This window comes from Triturus cristatus, chromosome 6 (genome assembly GCF_964204655.1).
Source record: "Triturus cristatus chromosome 6, aTriCri1.1, whole genome shotgun sequence".
Taxonomy (NCBI): Eukaryota; Metazoa; Chordata; class Amphibia; order Caudata; family Salamandridae; genus Triturus; species Triturus cristatus.
The window spans coordinates 774,170,235-774,189,726 of NC_140589.1; the positions used below are offsets into that span (position 1 = coordinate 774,170,235).

The 19,492-nt window shown below is 45.9% G+C and overlaps 1 protein-coding gene across 2 annotated transcripts in view; it reads left to right on the top strand.

Moving 5' to 3' along the window:
* LOC146817853 (amine sulfotransferase-like) overlaps positions 1-19,492 on the top strand; it is a 369,387-nt gene that overhangs the window by 220,712 nt on the left and 129,183 nt on the right. For both annotated transcript variants that reach the window (XM_085611335.1, XM_085611336.1), the window contains one exon: positions 16,109-16,159. In XM_085611335.1, the coding sequence (XP_085467461.1) occupies positions 16,135-16,159 (25 nt within the window). In that variant the 5' untranslated portion in view covers positions 16,109-16,134. The remainder of the gene's footprint in view (positions 1-16,108; positions 16,160-19,492) is intronic.

Genomic DNA, 19,492 nt, shown 5'->3' on the forward strand with positions numbered 1-19,492 from the left:
CCTGGCGGTGGCAGCAAGGGAAAAATAGCGAAGCAGCAGGCACCAGGTAACTTTAGCTCCCCTTGCAAGAATTGGATATGTAGCACTTCGTGGGGGCAGTGATAATCCTCGTAATTGTTGTCACCTCATTACCAGCTTGCCGGTCTCTGCAGGGCAACCGTTAGTCCAGTAAATGCAGGCATGTTTATTTAATATAGCCGGCGTGAGCTACTAGGGTATGTCTCCTTTGGTGCGCCTTCTCCCTTGTATAGGGATCCGCTGTTATTTTCTGCCCTCGTTTCCTATGATAGGCATTAGAGTCTGGGATTCAAACTCTCCCGAGTCCTGGATGGGGCCTTCCGAGCCCCTGCACTCAGAGCTGTCCGTTGGTAAACCCCCCCTTCAATGCCGTGGGCCTACCTGCCCGGGAAGGTCCTGGTCTGTGCTGCGTCGCCACCAAATGCGGCCCCAGGTCTTACACGTTACGATCAGCTGGCCTGGGAATCATCTATGCTTCCTCCGCAGACGTTTCTCCGCACCCATAACCGGCAGGACCTCTTTCAGGCAATTCTCTGAGTTGTGGCCTCCGCAACTCGCCATAGGCTCCTCCTCCACTTACACAATGGTGCCCCAGGCCTGGAGACACACCGCTACGGTCCAGTTTATGTTTGTTCAGCTGCCTCCCAAAACCCAATTCTTAGCCCAGATGACTCTCCTGGCCGGCCCGATGTGTGAGGTGAGGTTGGTGCCTTATAGGCACTGCAGGATATTATCGGATGTTGCTGCGTTTCCCAAATAAATGCAACAGGGTGCTCCTCAACAACTTAAGAGACTGCATCCTGTTTATTGTGTAGCTCGCATTTACACCCATTAAACACAAAGGCTTTTTTTAGAGCCACTTTTTTTCCCAAACAGTGGTTCTTATTCTTTTTAAAACCTTACTAAAACATTTCTCGACTTCGCAGATCCATCGTGATTCCACAAACCAGAAGCACACATTTAATACATACCACCACATTCAGAATTTGTTTGTATGGGTTTATGAGTGATTCTATGATTGTATATGTGGGTCTGTGAGTGGGTGTGTGAGTTTATGTGTGGGTGTGTGACTGGGTATGTGAGTGTCTCTGTGGGTCTGTGAGTGGGTGTTTTAGTGTCTCTGTGGACCTGTGTAGGTCTGTGAATGAGTATATAAGTTACTGTGTGGGTCTATGAGTGGGTGTATGAGTGTCTCTGTGAGTCTGTGAGTGGCTGTGTGGGTGTGTGACTGGGTGTGTGAGTGACTATGTCAGTGTGTGAGTGGTTGTTTTTTTGTGTCTCTCTGGGTGTGTGAATGGGTGTGAGAGTGTCTGAGTGAGTCTGAGAGTGGGTGTTTGAGTAGCTGTGTGGATGTGTGACTGGGTGTGCGCATATCTCTGTGGGTCTGTGAGTGGGTGTGTGAGTGTCTCTATGGGTTTGAAGTGGGTGTGAGAGTGTCTGTGTGGGTCTGTGAGTGGGTGTGTGAGTTTCTGTGTGCATCTGTGAGTGAGTGTATAACTGACTGTGTGGGTATGTGACTGGGTGTGTGAGTGTCTCTGTCAGTCTATTAGTGGGAGTTTTTTTAGTATCCCTCTGGGCTTGTGAGTGGATGTGTGAGTATCTCTGTGGGTGTGTGACTGGGTGTGTGAGTGTCTCTGTTAGTCTATGAGTTGGTGTTTTTTGAGTATATCTCTGAGACTGTGACTGGGTGTGAGAGTGTTTGAGTGCATCTGTGAGTGCGTGTGTGTATGTATATATGTGTATATTTTTTAAAATTAGCAGTGAGATTCAAGGCTCCATGGCAGAGTTACAGGGGGGCTGGACTTAGCATTGTGAGGGCTTCATGAATCTTGCATGTGGGAAGAGATAAGTTTTTAGGCAAGTTCTTACCCAATTTAACTACTATTTCTACCTCTGTTACAGAAATATGGGGTCAGGGAACCACTACCCTGACCCCTTCATCTATTTTACACACTGCTTTTTAGTCCCAGGGACCGTTTCCCAACACATAAAATGGCAGCCACAACTCTGCCCTCAGGTTGTGTCCAGCCAATCAGGGCCTTGATGTGACACATGGAACTTCTGATTCACAGCGGGTGGGTCCGTGGAGTGTCTGCGTCCCTAGATATCTATATTTCTTTTTCCTTTAATATCTCAAAAACTACTGATTGGATTAACACCAAGTAACCAAAAGGTAGCTTTCTGAACCAATGCCAACCATTTTGCCAAATTTGATGTAATTGCATCCAGTGGTTCGGCCGTAGTCATGTTCAAAATCCCTATGGGAAATTGCCTTAGGAAAAAGCGTTTTGGGACCCCCCTTTTCTCAGCCCCCACTTGACGAATCACCCGGAAACTTTCAACACAGAGATTAAATTGAACGTCGTACTCATTTTGAGAATTTCGTGTAGATTTGTCAAACAGTGCCAAACTAGGTCCTAACTATATCTACGTACTGACGACCAACACTGGGTAATATATATTTTTTATATATTTATATATCTCCAACAAGTTTTGCTGTTTGTTTGATTGCAGGAAACAAGAGATCATTCATGGATGAGGTGCAATTCACTATTACATCCTGGTACTCAAGTTGATCTATAATCTCTTTGTCTTGTTTCTTTGCTTCATGTTTAATGGGGTACTGCCTCTTTGGTTGAGGAATGGATTTTTATGGTATTTAGTGATGAGGTTACTCATTGTCCCACCCGATATGGTTTCAGTAAAGTGCAGGAGCTAGTGCTAATGGCCACTCTTGCACATATGAATGTTTAACTTCTTCTGGTACGAGGTCAGAGAAAGCCGCAAAAACTACTTCTCCCCCCATTGGGCACTCCATGATGAACTCAGGTGGCCAATCTTTTTCATCCAAAAGAATGTCATAACCATATGTCAGGTGCTCCCAAAAGAGACCCTTCACTTGTCTGGGCATGTTCCCCTCCATTTGGAGCTTTATTTCGTATAAACAATGTGGGACACTTACCCATGTATCAGGTGTTTTCACCGTGATATACTCACTCAGCACTACTGCCGCCAGATAATCCATCAGGTTCCGGCAAGCTATTGTGACTTCTGTCACTCTGTCCAGCATCATCACTGTCCATTTCCCATTTAGAAGCAGAGCCCTCAGTAACCTGACTATTTCTAACTTTGATCCCGGTTACATTCTTCTTTTTAAATTGAGCTTTATGAGTCTTTTGATAGTCTTCCTGATTAATGATGTAGTATGAAGTGTGATGTGTCCCACTTTTCGGCTTGACTCGCTCTTCTGATCTGTGCTCTGACCACCCATCTCTCTTCGAAAGTTTACCGGATTACTCCTGAAAGGAACATGTATCAGTATCCTGATACCTGTCAGGCTCTCTAATATTGTCTCCCAATAACTGTTTTTTTTAGTTTATTTTTTTGTTTGTTATCCCATTTCTTCTTGGAAGAATCGGCTGTTTGCTTAGAGTTATCCTTTTCAGAATTGCTCTTAACTATTAGTTGCTCTGGTCTGGCTCCCAGATTATCTCTACCTAGTGAAGCATATGTTTCTTCGATAATCTTAGGAAATTCCCTCACCTACTGTGTAGAAGTGAATTCCATCAGGTGTTGACGAGTAGCCACTGCTGCTGCCGCCCCTTTTATGTTAATTAACATAATTGCAGATATTTGCCCATTAGTTTAATCCCCAGGTCCAGGGCAGGCTCTGCCCCGTACTCATTCTGTATTTATTTCAGTATATCTGGTATAACCGCCATTTTAGGGGCACCATGAGTTCTGGTATAAACGGCAGCGAAGATTGTATCCTAAGTGTCACAGTCTTGTATCGGGGGAGCCATTCCCATTGGCAAGCACATTTTCAATATTCTGTGTTTCTCCTGCTGGCTCGTATGGGGAAAAACTGCTTCAAGCTGAGCTGTTTTCTATGCTCCTGAGTGGTGGGAATCTTTCCCAAAGCGGCATTCAGCGTTTGGAGGCTGATACCTGTAGTAGCTAATTGAGGTTATGCCACCTGAGCAGCCTTTGCAGGTTTTACTGTCAATGTTCTCAATATGTATTATGTAAGATTCCTGTAAATTTTTTCTAAATCTCTGTAAAGTGCATGCATTCCTGCTGCTGGCAAAGTAGCAATGTCTGGATTCCATGTATAAGAAGCTAAGACCGGCTAGTTTGTTCCTTCTTTACGGCATGGACTGAGTCTCACATGTTCTGTGGTATGGAGTAACGTGTCTTTAAACCAATTAATTTTGCTCTCAGTAAGTTAATGGGGTAATGTTAGGCTCAGGGATTGACCAATATTGATCCTCTTTGTCCGTTATACCTGTTGCCAGGCCATTGAGGGGCTCAAATTGGCAATTGAAGTCCCCGCCAATGATTACTCCCCAGTTTGATGGTATAGTTGGGAGAAGAGTGTTGAGTTGGTCAAGAGTGGTAGACTCTTGGCCCCGAGGTGTAGGGCATGAGTATGGATTTATTAAGCAAATACTTAATTTAGACCGAAAAGTTAGCAGGACACAAAGGATATCACGAGAGGGGCATGCAATAATTTTGGCCTCGCAACCCAAATGGACTCTAACCCAAGTGGACAGTCCCTCTGAGGGTCTACCTCTCCCCGCATGGGTGGCTGGGATGCTAAAAACTGCATATCCCTTTCTAGTCGGTTTGTCCCTAGCCCATGTTTCTTGGAACATACAGATTTCATGACGTTCAATGAAGAGTCCCCAGTCCGGGCTCTGGAGCTTGGACGTTAGTTCCGCTATGTTCCATGAAAGTAGTTTTACACTTGGGGGATACACTGCGATAGCGTCTGGGGAGGGATCAACTGTATTACCGACTAAGATGGGGTACTCTTGGGCGGTGGGGCTTAAGCTAGTTTTCCGGGTGTGTATGCTTGTGGGTGCTAGGAAGGGGTCTGCATCCCTAGGTGCTAATTTAATTGTTTGCATATCATCGTGGGGTGTGTCCGGGTTCAGTGTACCCGTATGGTCTGAGTTCGATTTGCCCTCTATTAAGATGTATTTCCCCATTTCTTTTGGGTGGGCTGTAGCCACCAATTGTGTTATTGGGACACTCTAATGGTCGGACCCCCATGCCTGGGTAATAAGCATTCTAGGTTGAGCTGGATCTTGAGATAGGGGCTCTACCTTCCTGAGTCAATCCACAGCCTCAAGGGGGCTCAAGGGGGCTAAACCTATTGACCAGAGGAATATTAAAGTATAATGGAGATGGTTGTGGCTGGAAGAATGGAAAGAATTGATTATTCCGTTGGCTAGCCCTCCCCGGGTGGTTTTCTCCTCTGAGCTCTTGTGGGTGCTGGCCTTGGGGGTGAAAGTATCCTAGAGACAGACCTCCCAGACCTATAAAAATGGTGGTTTAGGAGGTAGTCTACGATTGCACTAGTCCTGGAATTGTTGATAACGCAGTCTCCAGTAATATCTTTGGGTCTCCAGCCTACCCACCCCACCCTACGAACCATATTGATTTCATTTATGTTTCTAGTGGAAAGCTGTTTGCTGTTGATTAGCCAGTGTATGCATTTATTCCTTAGGTCAAAATAGGATTCCCTAGTGCCCTTTTTTAGTTCCGGGACGCCTGGCAGAATAATTACATAGGAAGTTGAGGCTGGGGGTAGGTTAATGCTCTGGAGGGCTGTCTCTACCACATGGGGTCCCTCCTGTGGTGTGCTCTTCTGCCTAGCCCTTTCTCCACTAGGGTGGCTCACAGGGGTTCTAGCTGCCCCTGTAACGTTGACTTTTTCCTTCTGCACCCCCTGCTTTTGCTCTTTTTCTGGGTTGCTAATACCTTTCCCCACCCCCTTAGGGCTGCTGGGACGCTTTGCATCATTTCCCTTGTTGGATTGTAATGTCTTATTATGAAGGGTCATGATGTATTTTATGGGCTGGGGGCCGGGTCTTGTGAGGAGCAGTGCGTTAACAGATTCCTTTTCCCTCAAAATCACCTCAGTCCTATCCACCCAGCGTTCTACCAGTTTTGCAAGACTATCCACCCGATCCCATAAGTTTTTTAGTTTGTCCCTCACTATTGTCCTTACTTGGACCTGCATGTCCACCACCACATCCATGACCCATGATGGCTGTTCTGGGCCTCCTTTGGGTGATAGTCTTTGATCATTCTTCCTTACGGCGCCCGGAGTCTCGGGCTGGAGCTTTGTGTTTGGACCCCCTGGGTGCAGTAGATTTAGCATTCCCTTTTTTGGGGCAGGACCTCCCTGGATATGGATCTTCCGCCCTGCTTGCTGCTTGGGTTCTTATGTCATAGGGGGGGTGTTCCTGGTCCGTGGTCAGAGGGGATCCTGTTTTATCAAGGGGGCTAGGGGGTGAGGCAAGGTTCGGTGTGAGAGATAAATGTCTTTCCGTTAGTTCAATCTCGGTTGCCACAATGCCAATCGCTCTCTGAAGCATCCGGTCTATTGATGTTTGCTGGATGGAGGAGGCCGGTTGAGCTGGTACTGCGTTGGGCTTCCCCACCCCTGCTCTCCTCCCCATCTTTACAGACAAGTCAAGTAGATACACAGTGGTGAACTGTGCCTAGGGTTTTATGCCACTGACCTTGATGTAGTTTTGGAGTGGGCCACTCACCAGGGATCTGTTTGGCTCCCCTTTGAAGTCTTAGGGGGGGCCTGGCCTGGCCTCTTTCGGCTGCTGACGGGCACAGATGGGCCTGCCCTTGGCCCGGGCATGCCCGCGCGCGTCCTGTGCTGCGGGAGCCCTACAGTCTTCTTAAGCGCCTCCCGGCACTTGGGGAAGGCGCTGGCGGCGTGCGCGCCGCTGGGGCTCGTAGTTCTGCCCGTTGTCCTCACTCACGGCCGGAACCAGGACTCTGGGGTGCCCAAATGACTCTCCTGGCGGTGGCAGCAAGGGATAAATAGCGAAGCAGCAGGCACCAGGTAACTGTAGCTCCCCTTGCAAGAATTGGATATGTAGCACTTCTTAGGGGCAGTGATAATCCTCGTAATTGTTGTCACCTCATTACCAGCCTGCCGGTCTCTGCAGAGCAACCGTTAGTCCAGTGAATGCAGGCATGTTTATTTACTATAGCCGGCGTGAGCTACTAGGGTATGTCTCCTTTAGTGCACCTTCTCCCTTGTATAGGGATCCGCTGGTATTTTCTGCCCTCGTTTCCGATTATAGGCATTAGAATCTGGGATTCAAACTCTCCCGAGTGCTGGATGGGGCCTTCCGAGCCCCTGCCCTCAGAGCTGTCCGTTGGTAAACCCCCCCTTCTATGCCGTGGGCCTACCTGCCCGGGAAGGTCCTGGTCTGTGCTGCGTCGCCACCAAATGCGGCCCCAGGTCTTACACGTTACGATCAGCTGGCCTGGGAATCATTTATGCTTCCACCACAGACGTTTCTCCGCACCCGTAACTGGCAGGACCTCTTTCAGGCAATTCTCTGAGTTGTGGCCTCCGCAACTCGCCATAGGCTCCTCCTCCACTTTCACAATGGTGCCCCAGGCCTGGAGACACACCGCTATGGTCCAGTTTATGTTTGTTCAGCTGCCTCCCAAAACCCAATTCTTAGCCCAGATGACTCTCCTGGTCGGCCCGATATGTGAGGTTAAGTCGGTGCCTTATAGGCACTGCAGGATATTATCGGATGTTGCTGCGTTTCCCAAATAAAGGCAACAGGGTGCGCCTCAACAACTTAAGAGACTGCATCCTGTTTATTGTGTAGCTCGCATTTACACCCATTAAACACAAAGGCTTTTTTTAGAGCCACCTTTTTTCCCAAACAGTGGTTCTTATTCTTTTTAAAACCTTACTAAATCATTTCTCGACTTCGCAGATCCATCATGATTCCACAAACCAGAAGCACACATTTAATACATACTACCACATTCAGACTTTGTTTGTATGGGTTTATGAGTGATTCTATGACTGTATATGTGGGTCTGTGAGTGGGTGTGTGTGTCTCTGTGTGGGTGTGTGAGTGGTTGTGTGAGTGTTTCTATACGTGGGTTTGTGACTGGGTATGTGAGTGTCTCTGTGGGTCTGTGAGTGGGTGTTTTAGTGTCTCTGTGGACCTGTGTAGGTCTGTGAATGAGTATATAAGTTTCTGTGTGGGTCTATGAGTGGGTGTATGAGTGTCTCTGTGAGTCTGTGAGTGGCTGTGTGGGTGTGTGACTGGGTGTGTGAGTGTCTATGTCAGTGTGTGAGTGGGTGTTTTTTGTGTCTCTCTGGGTGTGTGAGTGGGTGTGAGAGTGTCTGAGTGAGTCTGAGAGTGGGTGTTTGAGTAGCTGTGTGGGTGTGTGACTGGGTGTGTGAGTTTCTGTGTGGGTCTGTGAGTGTCTGTGTGAGTCTGTGAATAGGTGTATGAGTGCCTGTGTAGATGTGTGACTGGGTGTGCGCATATCTCTGTGGGTCTGTGAGTGGGTGTGTGAGTGTCTCTCTGGGTTTGATAGTGGGTGTGAGAGTGTCTGTGTGGGTCTGTGAGTGGGTGTGTGAGTTTCTTTGTGCATCTCTGAGTGAGTGTATAACTGACTGTGTGGGTATGTGACTGGGTGTGTGAGTGTCTCTGTCAGTCTATTAGTGGGTGTTTTTTTAGTATCCCTCTGGGCTTGTGAGTGGGTGTGTGAGTATCTCTGTGGGTGTGTGACTGGGTGTGTGAGTGTCTCTGTTAGTCTATGAGTTGGTGTTTTTTGAGTATATCTCTGAGACTGTGACTGGGTGTGAGAGTCTTTGAGTGCATCTGTGGGTGTGTGTGTGTATATATATAGATGTGTATATTTTTTAAAATTAGCAGTGAGATTCAAGGCTCCATGGCAGAGTTACAGGGGGGCTGGACTTAGCATTGTGAGGGCTTCATGAATCTTGCATGTGGGAAGAGATAAGTTTTTAGGCAAGTTCTTACCCAATTTAACTACTATTTCTACCTCTGTTACAGAAATATGGGGTCAGGGAACCACTACGCTGACCCCTTCATCTATTTTACACACTGCTTTTTAGTCCCAGGGACCGTTTCCCAACACATATAATGGCAGCCACAACTCTGCCCTCAGGTTGTGTCCAGCCAATCAGGGCCTTGATGTGACACATGGAACTTCTGATTCACAGCGGGTGGGTCCGTGGAGTGTCTGCGTCCCTAGATATCTATATTTCTTTTTCCTTTAATATCTCAAAAACTACTGATTGGATTAACACCAAGTAACCAAAAGGTAGCTTTCTGAACCAATGCCAACCATTTTGCCAAATTTGATGTAATTGCATCCAGTGGTTCGGCCGTAGTCATGTTCAAAATCCCTATGGGAAATTGCCTTAGGAAAAAGCGTTTTGGGACCCCCCTTTTCTCGGCCCCCACTTGACAAATCACCCGGAAACTTTCAACACAGAGATTAAATTGAACGTCGTACTCATTTTGAGAATTTCGTGTAGATTTGTCAAACAGTGCCAAACTAGGTCCTAACTATATCTACGTACTGACGACCAACACTGGGTAATATATATTTTTTATATATTTATATATCTCCAACAAGTTATGCTGTTTGTTTGATTGCAGGAAACAAGAGATCATTCATGGATGAGGTGCAATTCACTATTACATCCTGGTACTCAAGTTGATCTATAATCTCTTTGTCTTGTTTCTTTGCTTCATGTTTAATGGGGTACTGCCTCTTTGGTTGAGGAATGGATTTTTATGGTATTTAGTGATGAGGTTACTCATTGTCCCACCCGATATGGTTTCAGTAAAGTGCAGGAGCTAGTGCTAATGGCCACTCTTGCACATATGAATGTTTAACTTCTTCTGGTACGAGGTCAGAGAAAGCCGCAAAAACTACTTCTCCCCCCATTGGGCACTCCATGATGAACTCAGGTGGCCAATCTTTTTCATCCAAAAGAATGTCATAACCATATGTCAGGTGCTCCCAAAAGAGACCCTTCACTTGTCTGGGCATGTTCCCCTCCATTTGGAGCTTTATTTCGTATAAACAATGTGGGACACTTACCCATGTATCAGGTGTTTTCACCGTGATATACTCACTCAGCACTACTGCCGCCAGATAATCCATCAGGTTCCGGCAAGCTATTGTGACTTCTGTCGCTCTGTCCAGCATCATCACTGTCCATTTCCCATTTAGAAGCAGAGCCCTCAGTAACCTGACTATTTCTAACTTTGATCCCGGTTACATTCTTCTTTTTAAATTGAGCTTTATGAGTCTTTTGATAGTCTTCCTGATTAATGATGTAGTATGAAGTGTGATGTGTCCCACTTTTCGGCTTGACTCGCTCTTCTGATCTGTGCTCTGACCACCCATCTCTCTTCGACTATCAGTATCCTGATACCTGTCAGGCTTTCTAATATTGTCACCCAATGACTGTTTTTTTTAGTTTATTTTTTTGTTTGTTATCCCATTTCTTCTTGGAAGAATCTGGTGTTTCCTTAGAGTTATCCTTTTCAGAATTGCTCTTAACTATTAGTTGCCCTGGTCTGGCTCCCAGATTATCTCTACCTAGTGAAGCATATGTTTCTTCGATAGTCTTAGGAAATTCCCGCACCTACTGTGTAGAAGTGAATTCCATCATGTGTTGACGAACAGCCACTGCTGCTGTCGCCCCTTTTATGTTACTTAACATAATTGCAGATATTTGCCCATTAGTTTAATCCCCAGATCCAGGGCAGGCTCTGCCCCGTACTCATTCTGTATTTATTTCAGTATATCTGGTATAACCGCCATTGTAGGGGCACCATGAGTTCTGGTATAAACGGCAGCGAAGATTGTATCCTAAGTGTCACAGTATTCTATCGGGGGAGGCATTCCCATTGGCAAGCACATTTTCAATATTCTGTGTTTCTCCTGCTGGCTCGTATGGGGAAAAACTGCTTCAAGCTGAGCTGTTTTCTGTGCTATCCAAAATGGGATTTGCTCCTGAGTGGTGGGAATCTTTCCCAAAGCGGCATTCAGCGTTTGGGGGCTGATACCTGTAGTAGCTAATTGAGGTTATGCCACCTGAGCAGCCTTTGCAGGTTTTACTGTCAATGTTCTCAATATGTATTATGTAAGATTCCTGAAAATTTTGTCTAAATCTCTGTAAAGTGCATGCATTCCTGCTGCTGGCAAAGTAGCAATGTCTGGATTCCATGTATAAGAGGCTAAGACCGGCTAGTTTGTTCCTTCTTTACGGCATGGACTGAGTCTCACGTGTTCTGTGGTATGGAGTAACGCGCCTTTAAACCAATTAATTTGCTCTCAGTAAGTTAATGAGACTTCTATGCCCACATATGGAAAAAATTCTCCAGGTGCTTCATCTTCAATGTAAGTGTGAATCAACTGTATGCATGAATCTGCAGGTCGGAATTTATCCCCAGAGTAGAATACCTCTAATCTGAGTGGCTTGTATGCCTCACCATGAAGGTAACATCTCTACACGTTGCTGGGAAGCCATGTTGTATTAGTTTCATAGTAACTGCCTGTCTGCAATTTTCTGTAATGTTTAGAGCAACTACCTGCTCCTCAATGTCCTCAGCTTATTCGGTCATTGTTAAAGAAATTGTTTTTTTAATAAATTAATTTATTGAGATATGGTATGCACAACGCAGGAACTTTCAATCCTCCAAGCTTGAAATAACCTTCAGCCAACACAGAGGGTATACCTACTCAGCTCAGGTGGATTTATTTCCCTACCCACTTCGGACATCTCTGGTTTAAATATGAGTAGGGGTCTTTGAGAAAGCATGACTGAACTACTCAGATTGACATTTAAATAAGAACCTAACCAACGTTAGCGGTGCCATGTCGTGTATTTCCTACTAATCCTTAGGATCTGTGCGTTTGTTGGACAATATAAACTAGGGGCTTGGTGTTGAGACTGAATCCGGACACCCTCGAAGGATATGATGGCCTAGAAACCAGCTAGCTTCCAGTGCCACCATAAGCCACCCTAACCTTACCAGGGAGCGAATGGTTTCTGGCAACCACTGAATAGACAACCCTGACCCCTCAGAGAATGTGGAAAAAGTCAGGCTCACTTATTCTCAGAAAGGTATAAGACAATACACAGTAGAACGCTTTCAATATATTTATTTAACCAATATTATTCTTGTATAAAATATGTGTGCTGCAATGATTAATAGTCAGAAGCAGATAAAAGTGATCGCGAGAACCAAAAGCATTAATCGTAGATATAATTCTACCATTGTGCTAAAACAGTGTATATATGCAGGCATATAAAACAAGGTAGTATTCGAGCATACTCCTACTATGCGAACACTACTCTAAGTGTACCCAGAGTGTGTGTGGTTGTGGAGCCAAGAATCCCCCCAAGGGGCGATCAAACCGCATTACCTGATGAGAGAAAATGAAGGACCCAGTCTTGGTAACAAACTGGACACCCCTCACAAGATGTCAGACCGCTGCATGGTGAATTCTCAGCATTTAGGGACCCTCTGTGTCAGCTCTACTAATTTTTCGGGATGCTCATCTTTTATACTAAAACACAGCCTTGCAATGTGCATATATTTTAGTGATCTTATGGACATGTTGATAGCCCTGTAGCCCCATGGGTGAAGATAGAGATGACATTTGTACATAGTGTGAAAAGAGACCTTGTACGTGATGTTCATGGCATTGTAATAATGTTGTGTGAAGCTATATGTGTAAACAGGTTTAGTTTCAGAGAAAATATTCCAACATTGTCACGCACCCAAATATGTGCAAAAGTTCACGGCTGAAATATTATTGTGAGGACAATGTAAGAAATAAGCTACTTCGCTACATGGCCCTAACCTGGGAATATAACAACATATTTGCGTGCAAGGAAACAGATGAAAACTCTGCTTTCTGCAAGCCGGAGCTGTTTGACAACTCCGGCTGACAGAAAGCAGAGTTATGTTTGCTTTTGCTTGGTGGGAGCTGTCAGTTCCCAGCAAGCAAAAGCAAACAGGTACCTCCCGAGGGTGGGCACCTTGGGAGGTAGCAGCAGCCGACTCTGAGGGTGGTGGTCCCCAGGGCCATACATGGCTCCACGAGTGGAGCTCAACAGACCCCATCCATTGTAAATCTTTGCCACAGTGAGGTGGTTGTCCCTGGGTACAGCTGCCTGATGAGGGACACCCTACAATAATTTATTTCAGGGCCGCGGAGGTGGCGGTCCCTGGGGCTGTGGGTGAGCTGCGTTACCCCCACTTAAATTCAAAGAATTGCCCCAGGGAGGTAGCAGTCCACAGGGATATGAGGGGTCATTCAGGCCCCCTCATTAATTTTATGCGTTAACCTGGGAGGTGTAGCGGTCCCCGGGTTGCAGGCAGTCCCAGTGGGCCCGCCTGCACTGATATTTTAAATGCCTCGGGGAGGAGGTGGCCCCCGGGGCTGCAAAGGGGGCTGTGTGAGTCCCCTAGCATTAATTTAACTTCATTTGCCTTGTGGAAGTGGCGGTCCGCTGGGTGAGGGCCGACACAGCGGGCCTGTTTGCATACACATTTAAAGTGCCCCGGGGAGGTAGCAGTCCCCGGGGCTTTCATTCATAAGCCCTAGGAGGGGGGCCCATCTGCCCCCTCATTTATATATTAGCTCATGCCCCCGGGACCCAGCCCACCCAGGGGCTAAAGATTACAGAAGCGCAGAAGCCTTTGCTTCTTCTTTTTTCATTTCACTGAATTTTCTTTCAAAGAGGCCTCCCCTCAGCTTCCCCGATGCTAATCACATAGTCCACTGCATCCTTTTGTGGAGACTCTGAGACATATGGTGTCCATACAGAAGCTCAAAGGAACTAAACCCTACTCTCTTCTTGCAGAATCTCTCAGTAGACAAACAAGAGACATGGCAGGAGAAGATACCACTTCCTCCTGCGGTTCTCTGGCAGAGTTCACATCATGCTCTTCTGTGTTTTGTTAAACCAATCTACTGAACCATTGGTTTGCCAAGTTGGTTCCCTGTTCAGAAATTACTGACCTTGGAAATCTGTCTCCAGGAGAGCCTTGCAACCACCTTTGGAGTCATGCTCCTTAGAGTTACAGCTTCAGGGTTTCGTGGTGGTGTGATCCACCACAACCAAGATATACTTGTTGCCTGCCTGCAAGGTGGGGTCGAATGGACCAACTATGTCTATTCTCACCCAATCAAATGGAACATCTAATGGTGCCTTAGTCTTCCCTCCTGTCTTAACACCCATCTGTCAAGCTGTGCATGATCTATAGAACCATTCTGTGTGTCTGTGCACCCTTGGACAGCAGAACATGGGGTCCTTTCCTGGTATTCCTTTTAACCTAGGTGTCCTGCTAAGGGCACCTCATGGCCCAGTGACAAAAGGAACTTCCTGTACAATAATGGAATTGCTAGCCTCTTGCTAGTACCTGGCTCAGGATTTACCAGTCCAGTACAGTAGAGTAGACAATCCTCCCAGCCAACATAGTGTTTCCTGATCACCCCCATTGCTAACTTGATCCTGGGCACTCATCATGTGCCTTGTGCACATCTTCCTGGGTAAGTCCTCCAAGTGCTACCAAATCCTGTAGATCTAGAAGCAACCCAGTCTCCAGCAAATGGTCCACTTCGGAAGCCTCATCCTTCTGTCCCTGTGGAGCAGAAGCAATGACCTCAATGGCCATGGCCTTCCTGGAGTCTCCCCTTTCCTGCAAACTATCTCGTCCTGGTGCCTGCAAATCCGAGATGATCCCAGCCTCACGCTGAGGCTGACTTGCAGCCTGTGCACTGGTCAACACAGCAGACATTGTCTATGCCATAAAGGCTGCTGGTCCTTGCAACAAGCCAGGAGCAATCAAATCATTGCCTAAGAGACATCCAGCTCCTTGCTTTCCTGTTACCCAGGCATCAGTCATGGCCACCTTGCCATTGAGCTCAATCTCAACCCTGGCAAGCGGATACTCCATGCCCTCTCCACTGGCTACTAATCCTGTATCTTTGGTTCCAAAGAGTATCTCTTCAAGCTTAAGGTGCTTCCTCTCAGCCATAGTACTGAAGGCTCAGGGATCCATCAGGGCAGGCACTTTCCTACCATTGACACTAACTTCCTGCCCAAATCGGTGCTAAGATGGATGAACTTCAGATAATTGGTGTCCTTCTCTCTAAAGGCAATAGCTACTAGGTTGAGTGGAACCGGTCCCTGTTGGGTACGTTCCCTCATGTGTAACATACTTGCTATAAGAGGTATCACTGTGTCAAATTCCTTCTCTTGAAAGTCTCTCCTGTAATGTCTCACCCTGTGGCACTTAAAATAAGCCTCCACTTTGGATCTAAAATGGCTTCCTTGCTTTCCCATCCATGTTGCTCCTTTCCAGGTGCACCATTGATATTCCAATGTTTACTCTGGGCCCTCCTAGAGTCACATGAGAGCCCTGGCCCATTTGGAACCAGTCTTCAGAGGGTTTTTCCCCCTTTGGCTTAGAACCATTCTGCGTCAGCCCTTTGTGAACCCTGTTAGCCAACTACTCATCAGTCAACACTGCTAGTTTTGTTGGATCCCTCTTTTTCAGATCAGACAGCAATTGCCTAAGTGTGGTAGAGATCTCCTCCTTAAGTCACTCTGTCATCATCAACTGGTTAACGTACTGAAAATTCTTGCCCTCCATCCCTCTTTCCCGATCATTCCAGTCATGCAATACACTGGAAGGCTGAGTTGATCTTGCTGGCATTTGAGCTTGCTACATTTAGACCACCACGTTTCAGTGACAGCTATTCGACTCACTGACCAACATGGTAACAAAGAAGCAGCTCTGCAAGAGTTAAAATGTGCAATTTATTGGGAATAATGCCACACAGTTAGTCATTTACAGATTGGTGTGATTCAAGACTCTGATTGATTCGCCCAATAGATGCCCTGGGAGTGGAGGGGTGATGCGGTTGGAACAGTAAGCGGTGCACTGACATGCGCCCAACAATTGACATGCAGCACTTGAAAACAAAATGATTGAAATGAAATACATCATTAATGATTGTATTGTTGTTGTAACCCACCTGTAAAAAAGAGGAACAGTGCTAGAAAACAGCGCCGATTCTCAGTATTGACACACAGTGTCAAAATGTAAGCATGGAAACTGAGAGCAAGAAGAGGTGCCAGAGAGATTGTAAATGAATTTGTAAATATTGCCTAGTCTAAACATTATTTTGACTGCAAAACGTCTACTAACTTTAAATATTTATAATTTCTTTACAGCGTATGCCAGTCTTGCACCATTAAAGATGTCATCTTTTACCCAGGACCCTAGTGAGTAATTCAACTTTTTGCATGTAGTGGTTTGAAAATACTTACTATATATAAGGGGAATAAAATGTGCCATGAGGTGGGGCTTTATAGAAATGACCTGAAGTAATTCAACTTGACTGGTGTACCATTACAAACTACCAAGTTATATTTTGTTGTAATAAATGCCCTTTCTGTTAAAATCTTTCTTCCCTTTCCTTCATCATTTCATTGAATAGGCAATATTTGAAAAGTTCTACATTTGAATACACAAACAAGGAACAAAAAAACTAAGGGCCCCTATTCAGATCAAGGCAGGGTCAGGACATTGGTCACAATCTAAATCATGCCACATTATAGCTGCTGGTGGGCTTGCATCTCGGATTTGGGGAGAGCTGGTCAAGGAGGAAGAATGATGGGCAGTGACAGACCTCAGAGTGGTTGTGTATCCACCTTAGGCTGCCATCTTTAGTTTACTAGACCTGCCTGGCAAACCATTTATTGGCAAGTGCTACCCAGCACTCTCAGACCTTGGAATCTCTAAATTTTTAATCCGTACACAGCTGTATGGGTTGGGTGGTCCCAGGGATTATGTAAATCTAGTGAATCTAGTATATCTTTTTGTTTACCTTCTGCACTGTGCATAACGATATCCCCATCCCCAGACGATTTCCACAAAGTGCTAACATTCTTGGGGAGGTAATCCTGGAGCGTGGGGAAGCAAGCACTCTTTTCCCACCGCATTGGGCCTCAAGGGTCATATGATTCCCTATCAACCTGCTGCACATGCATAATCTGACAGTTGCTTACAAGGGTGGAGTGGGGCCTAGGGCAAAAAAGAAAGAGGGACCCCCAGCCACTGGTTGGATAGTAAAGTATAGCCATAAATTGGGTAGAGTGGGCTCCTAAAACCCCTAGGCCTGAGTGCTAATGAACCTACTGCACTATTGGTAGCTGTGTTCCTGAATGCTGGGTCAGAGATTTCACTAAATACTAGGGTTGGGCTGAATGTTCCATTCTACCTGTGGAATTGGTGGAATTTTACGAATCTGCATTACTCTTGTAATGTGGAGTTCCGGACAAATTCCCTCAATTGAAAAGTGGGCACGTTGCCATGAGGCTCCAGAAATGCGAGCAAGATTTAGCGCCCCCAGCACGATTTTCCAACGTGAGCGGTTGTGAGTGGCCATGGTCAGAGGGCTGCTTCTCAAGTAGATTTGCTGCCACTCGAGTAGATTCAATTCAAATGGCTGTATGCTCTTGCATAGTGCATGGTGTTGTTCACACTGATTTTTTAGAGCTGCTTGGACTTTTGCCACTAAATTGCAGTGTGAGCAGCGCGATGTGCATATTTTCTGCCCATTGGCGGATCTCCGTGGAATCTTGCTGAGTTTTTGTGAAACTCTCACCCAACCCTGCTAAATACTAGGCAGCTGCAACAAGGATGGCATAGCACCATGATACTCTGAAGTCTAAAATGGAGGCCATAAATTCTTGCAAGGAAAACACATGCCTAACTTGTGCCTACATGTATATGTTAAAACATGTATGTGCCATTGCTCTGAATTTACTATGAAATTGAAAGGTTTTACCTGAACTTAAGTGTTATCTCCCTTATTTCAGTGTTTTGTACTGATAGGTGAATTAAAATGTACAAATTTTTAGAACTGTTAGACCTGACAGCCTTGGTGTGGTCTTCCCTCCAACCTTTTACCTTCACCCTTTTTTCTGAAATTTGTGTTTGTTGTCATTAGGATTCTGTACATGATACCACTGCTAACCAGTGCTAAAGTGTTTGTGTTTTTGTCCTAAAACATGGTAAAAAGTACATACATTTAATTTACTTATAAGACCCTAGTATGTGATAACATGTACTAGTGCGCCTGCAACACTCATTGTGCCACCCACTGAATTAGGACTTTAAAACATCCCTCAGCCCTGACATTGCAGCCTATAGTGCGGGTTTAAACAACCAATTCAACTTGAACAAATACACCTTTTGCTAGGCCCAACGCTTCCTTTTTAATACATATGTCACCCCTAACACAGGCCATAAAATCCCTTAAGGAAGGATGCATAGTATTTAAAAAGTAGGACATGTGGGTTTAACTTTTTCATGTCCTGGTAGTGAAAAACTCCTAAAGTCATTTTTCACTACTGTGAGGCCTATATCGTCCATTGGATAACATTAGGTTACCTTATTACATTTAATAATGGCTAACCTTTGATTGGGAGCAGGTAGGACGGGCATGTTTGGACTCAAATGAATTGTAATTTTAAATCTTCTTTAATGGTGAAATCAAATTGTAAATCACAATTATGGAAATGTCTCTTTTAGAAAGTTGGCATTTTCCCACTCTAACCATTTGGTGTCAAATGCCACTATCCTGGGTCACATTACTGTGAATGGCTCTGCTATTGGGCTTTCTGTGACAAAGGGGACTAGGCACTGGGCCATCCTGCCTGGGTAGCTTGGGACGGAGTTGTTCTCTGCCCCACTTACACTTCAAAGGACTGCCCCCAGCACACACACAAAGGAACCTGTCACCTCCAGACTTTTTGGGGCATTGATAGGGGAGGAGAAGAACTGTCGAGGAAGCAGATGTAAGGGTAGTATAGAGAATGCCCCCACTTCAAAGGCAGGCACCAGTTATAAATATTGGACCCTCAGAACAACTTTTCAGTACACTCCTGGACATAAGGAAGAATTCAGAAGCACTGACCGGCCTCTCACAGGGCTGCCCTGTTGCTTGATGCCTGCGGTGCTTCCTAGAGGACTGCCCTGCTAGTACCAGAAGACTGCCATGCTGCTTGAGGTCTGCCTTGCTCCCCAGAGGACTGTGTTGCTGCTTGATGCCTGTCTTGCTGCTTCAACCCAGGACCACCAGAGTGACTACAAAAGCTAGTTGGCTGCCCTCTTGTGTGAGCTATAGGGACATATTAAGCGCCAGAATCTTGAATCTGTAATCATGCCTCCAGAATTTCTTCTCCACACTTTTGTTGTGTGGCAGGAGAGGCAGCTCCACATAGTCTTGAGAGCATTCAAGAGCTGTATATGCAACCCATCAGCTCCACCAAGTCGGTATTACTGGCTTAACCAACTCGGGGGTTAGGAGGGGCTCATCATTGGATCACCAGTGATTCAGAGGGTTTTTTACACAGTTGATTGCAGCCCTTCCCTTCGGAAAACCAGCCTGTACAATAGCGTGCTGTCCTAATGCCCAGGGTCAGGCTGGGCCTCCCTCAGAGCTGGCTTGGACAGCGGTTCAGGCCAGTCTTTTTCTTTCCCATAGACCAGAGCTGGCTTTTCTCACCTGCCACATTTGCTGCCGATACTCAGGCAAAAGCTCAGCCAAG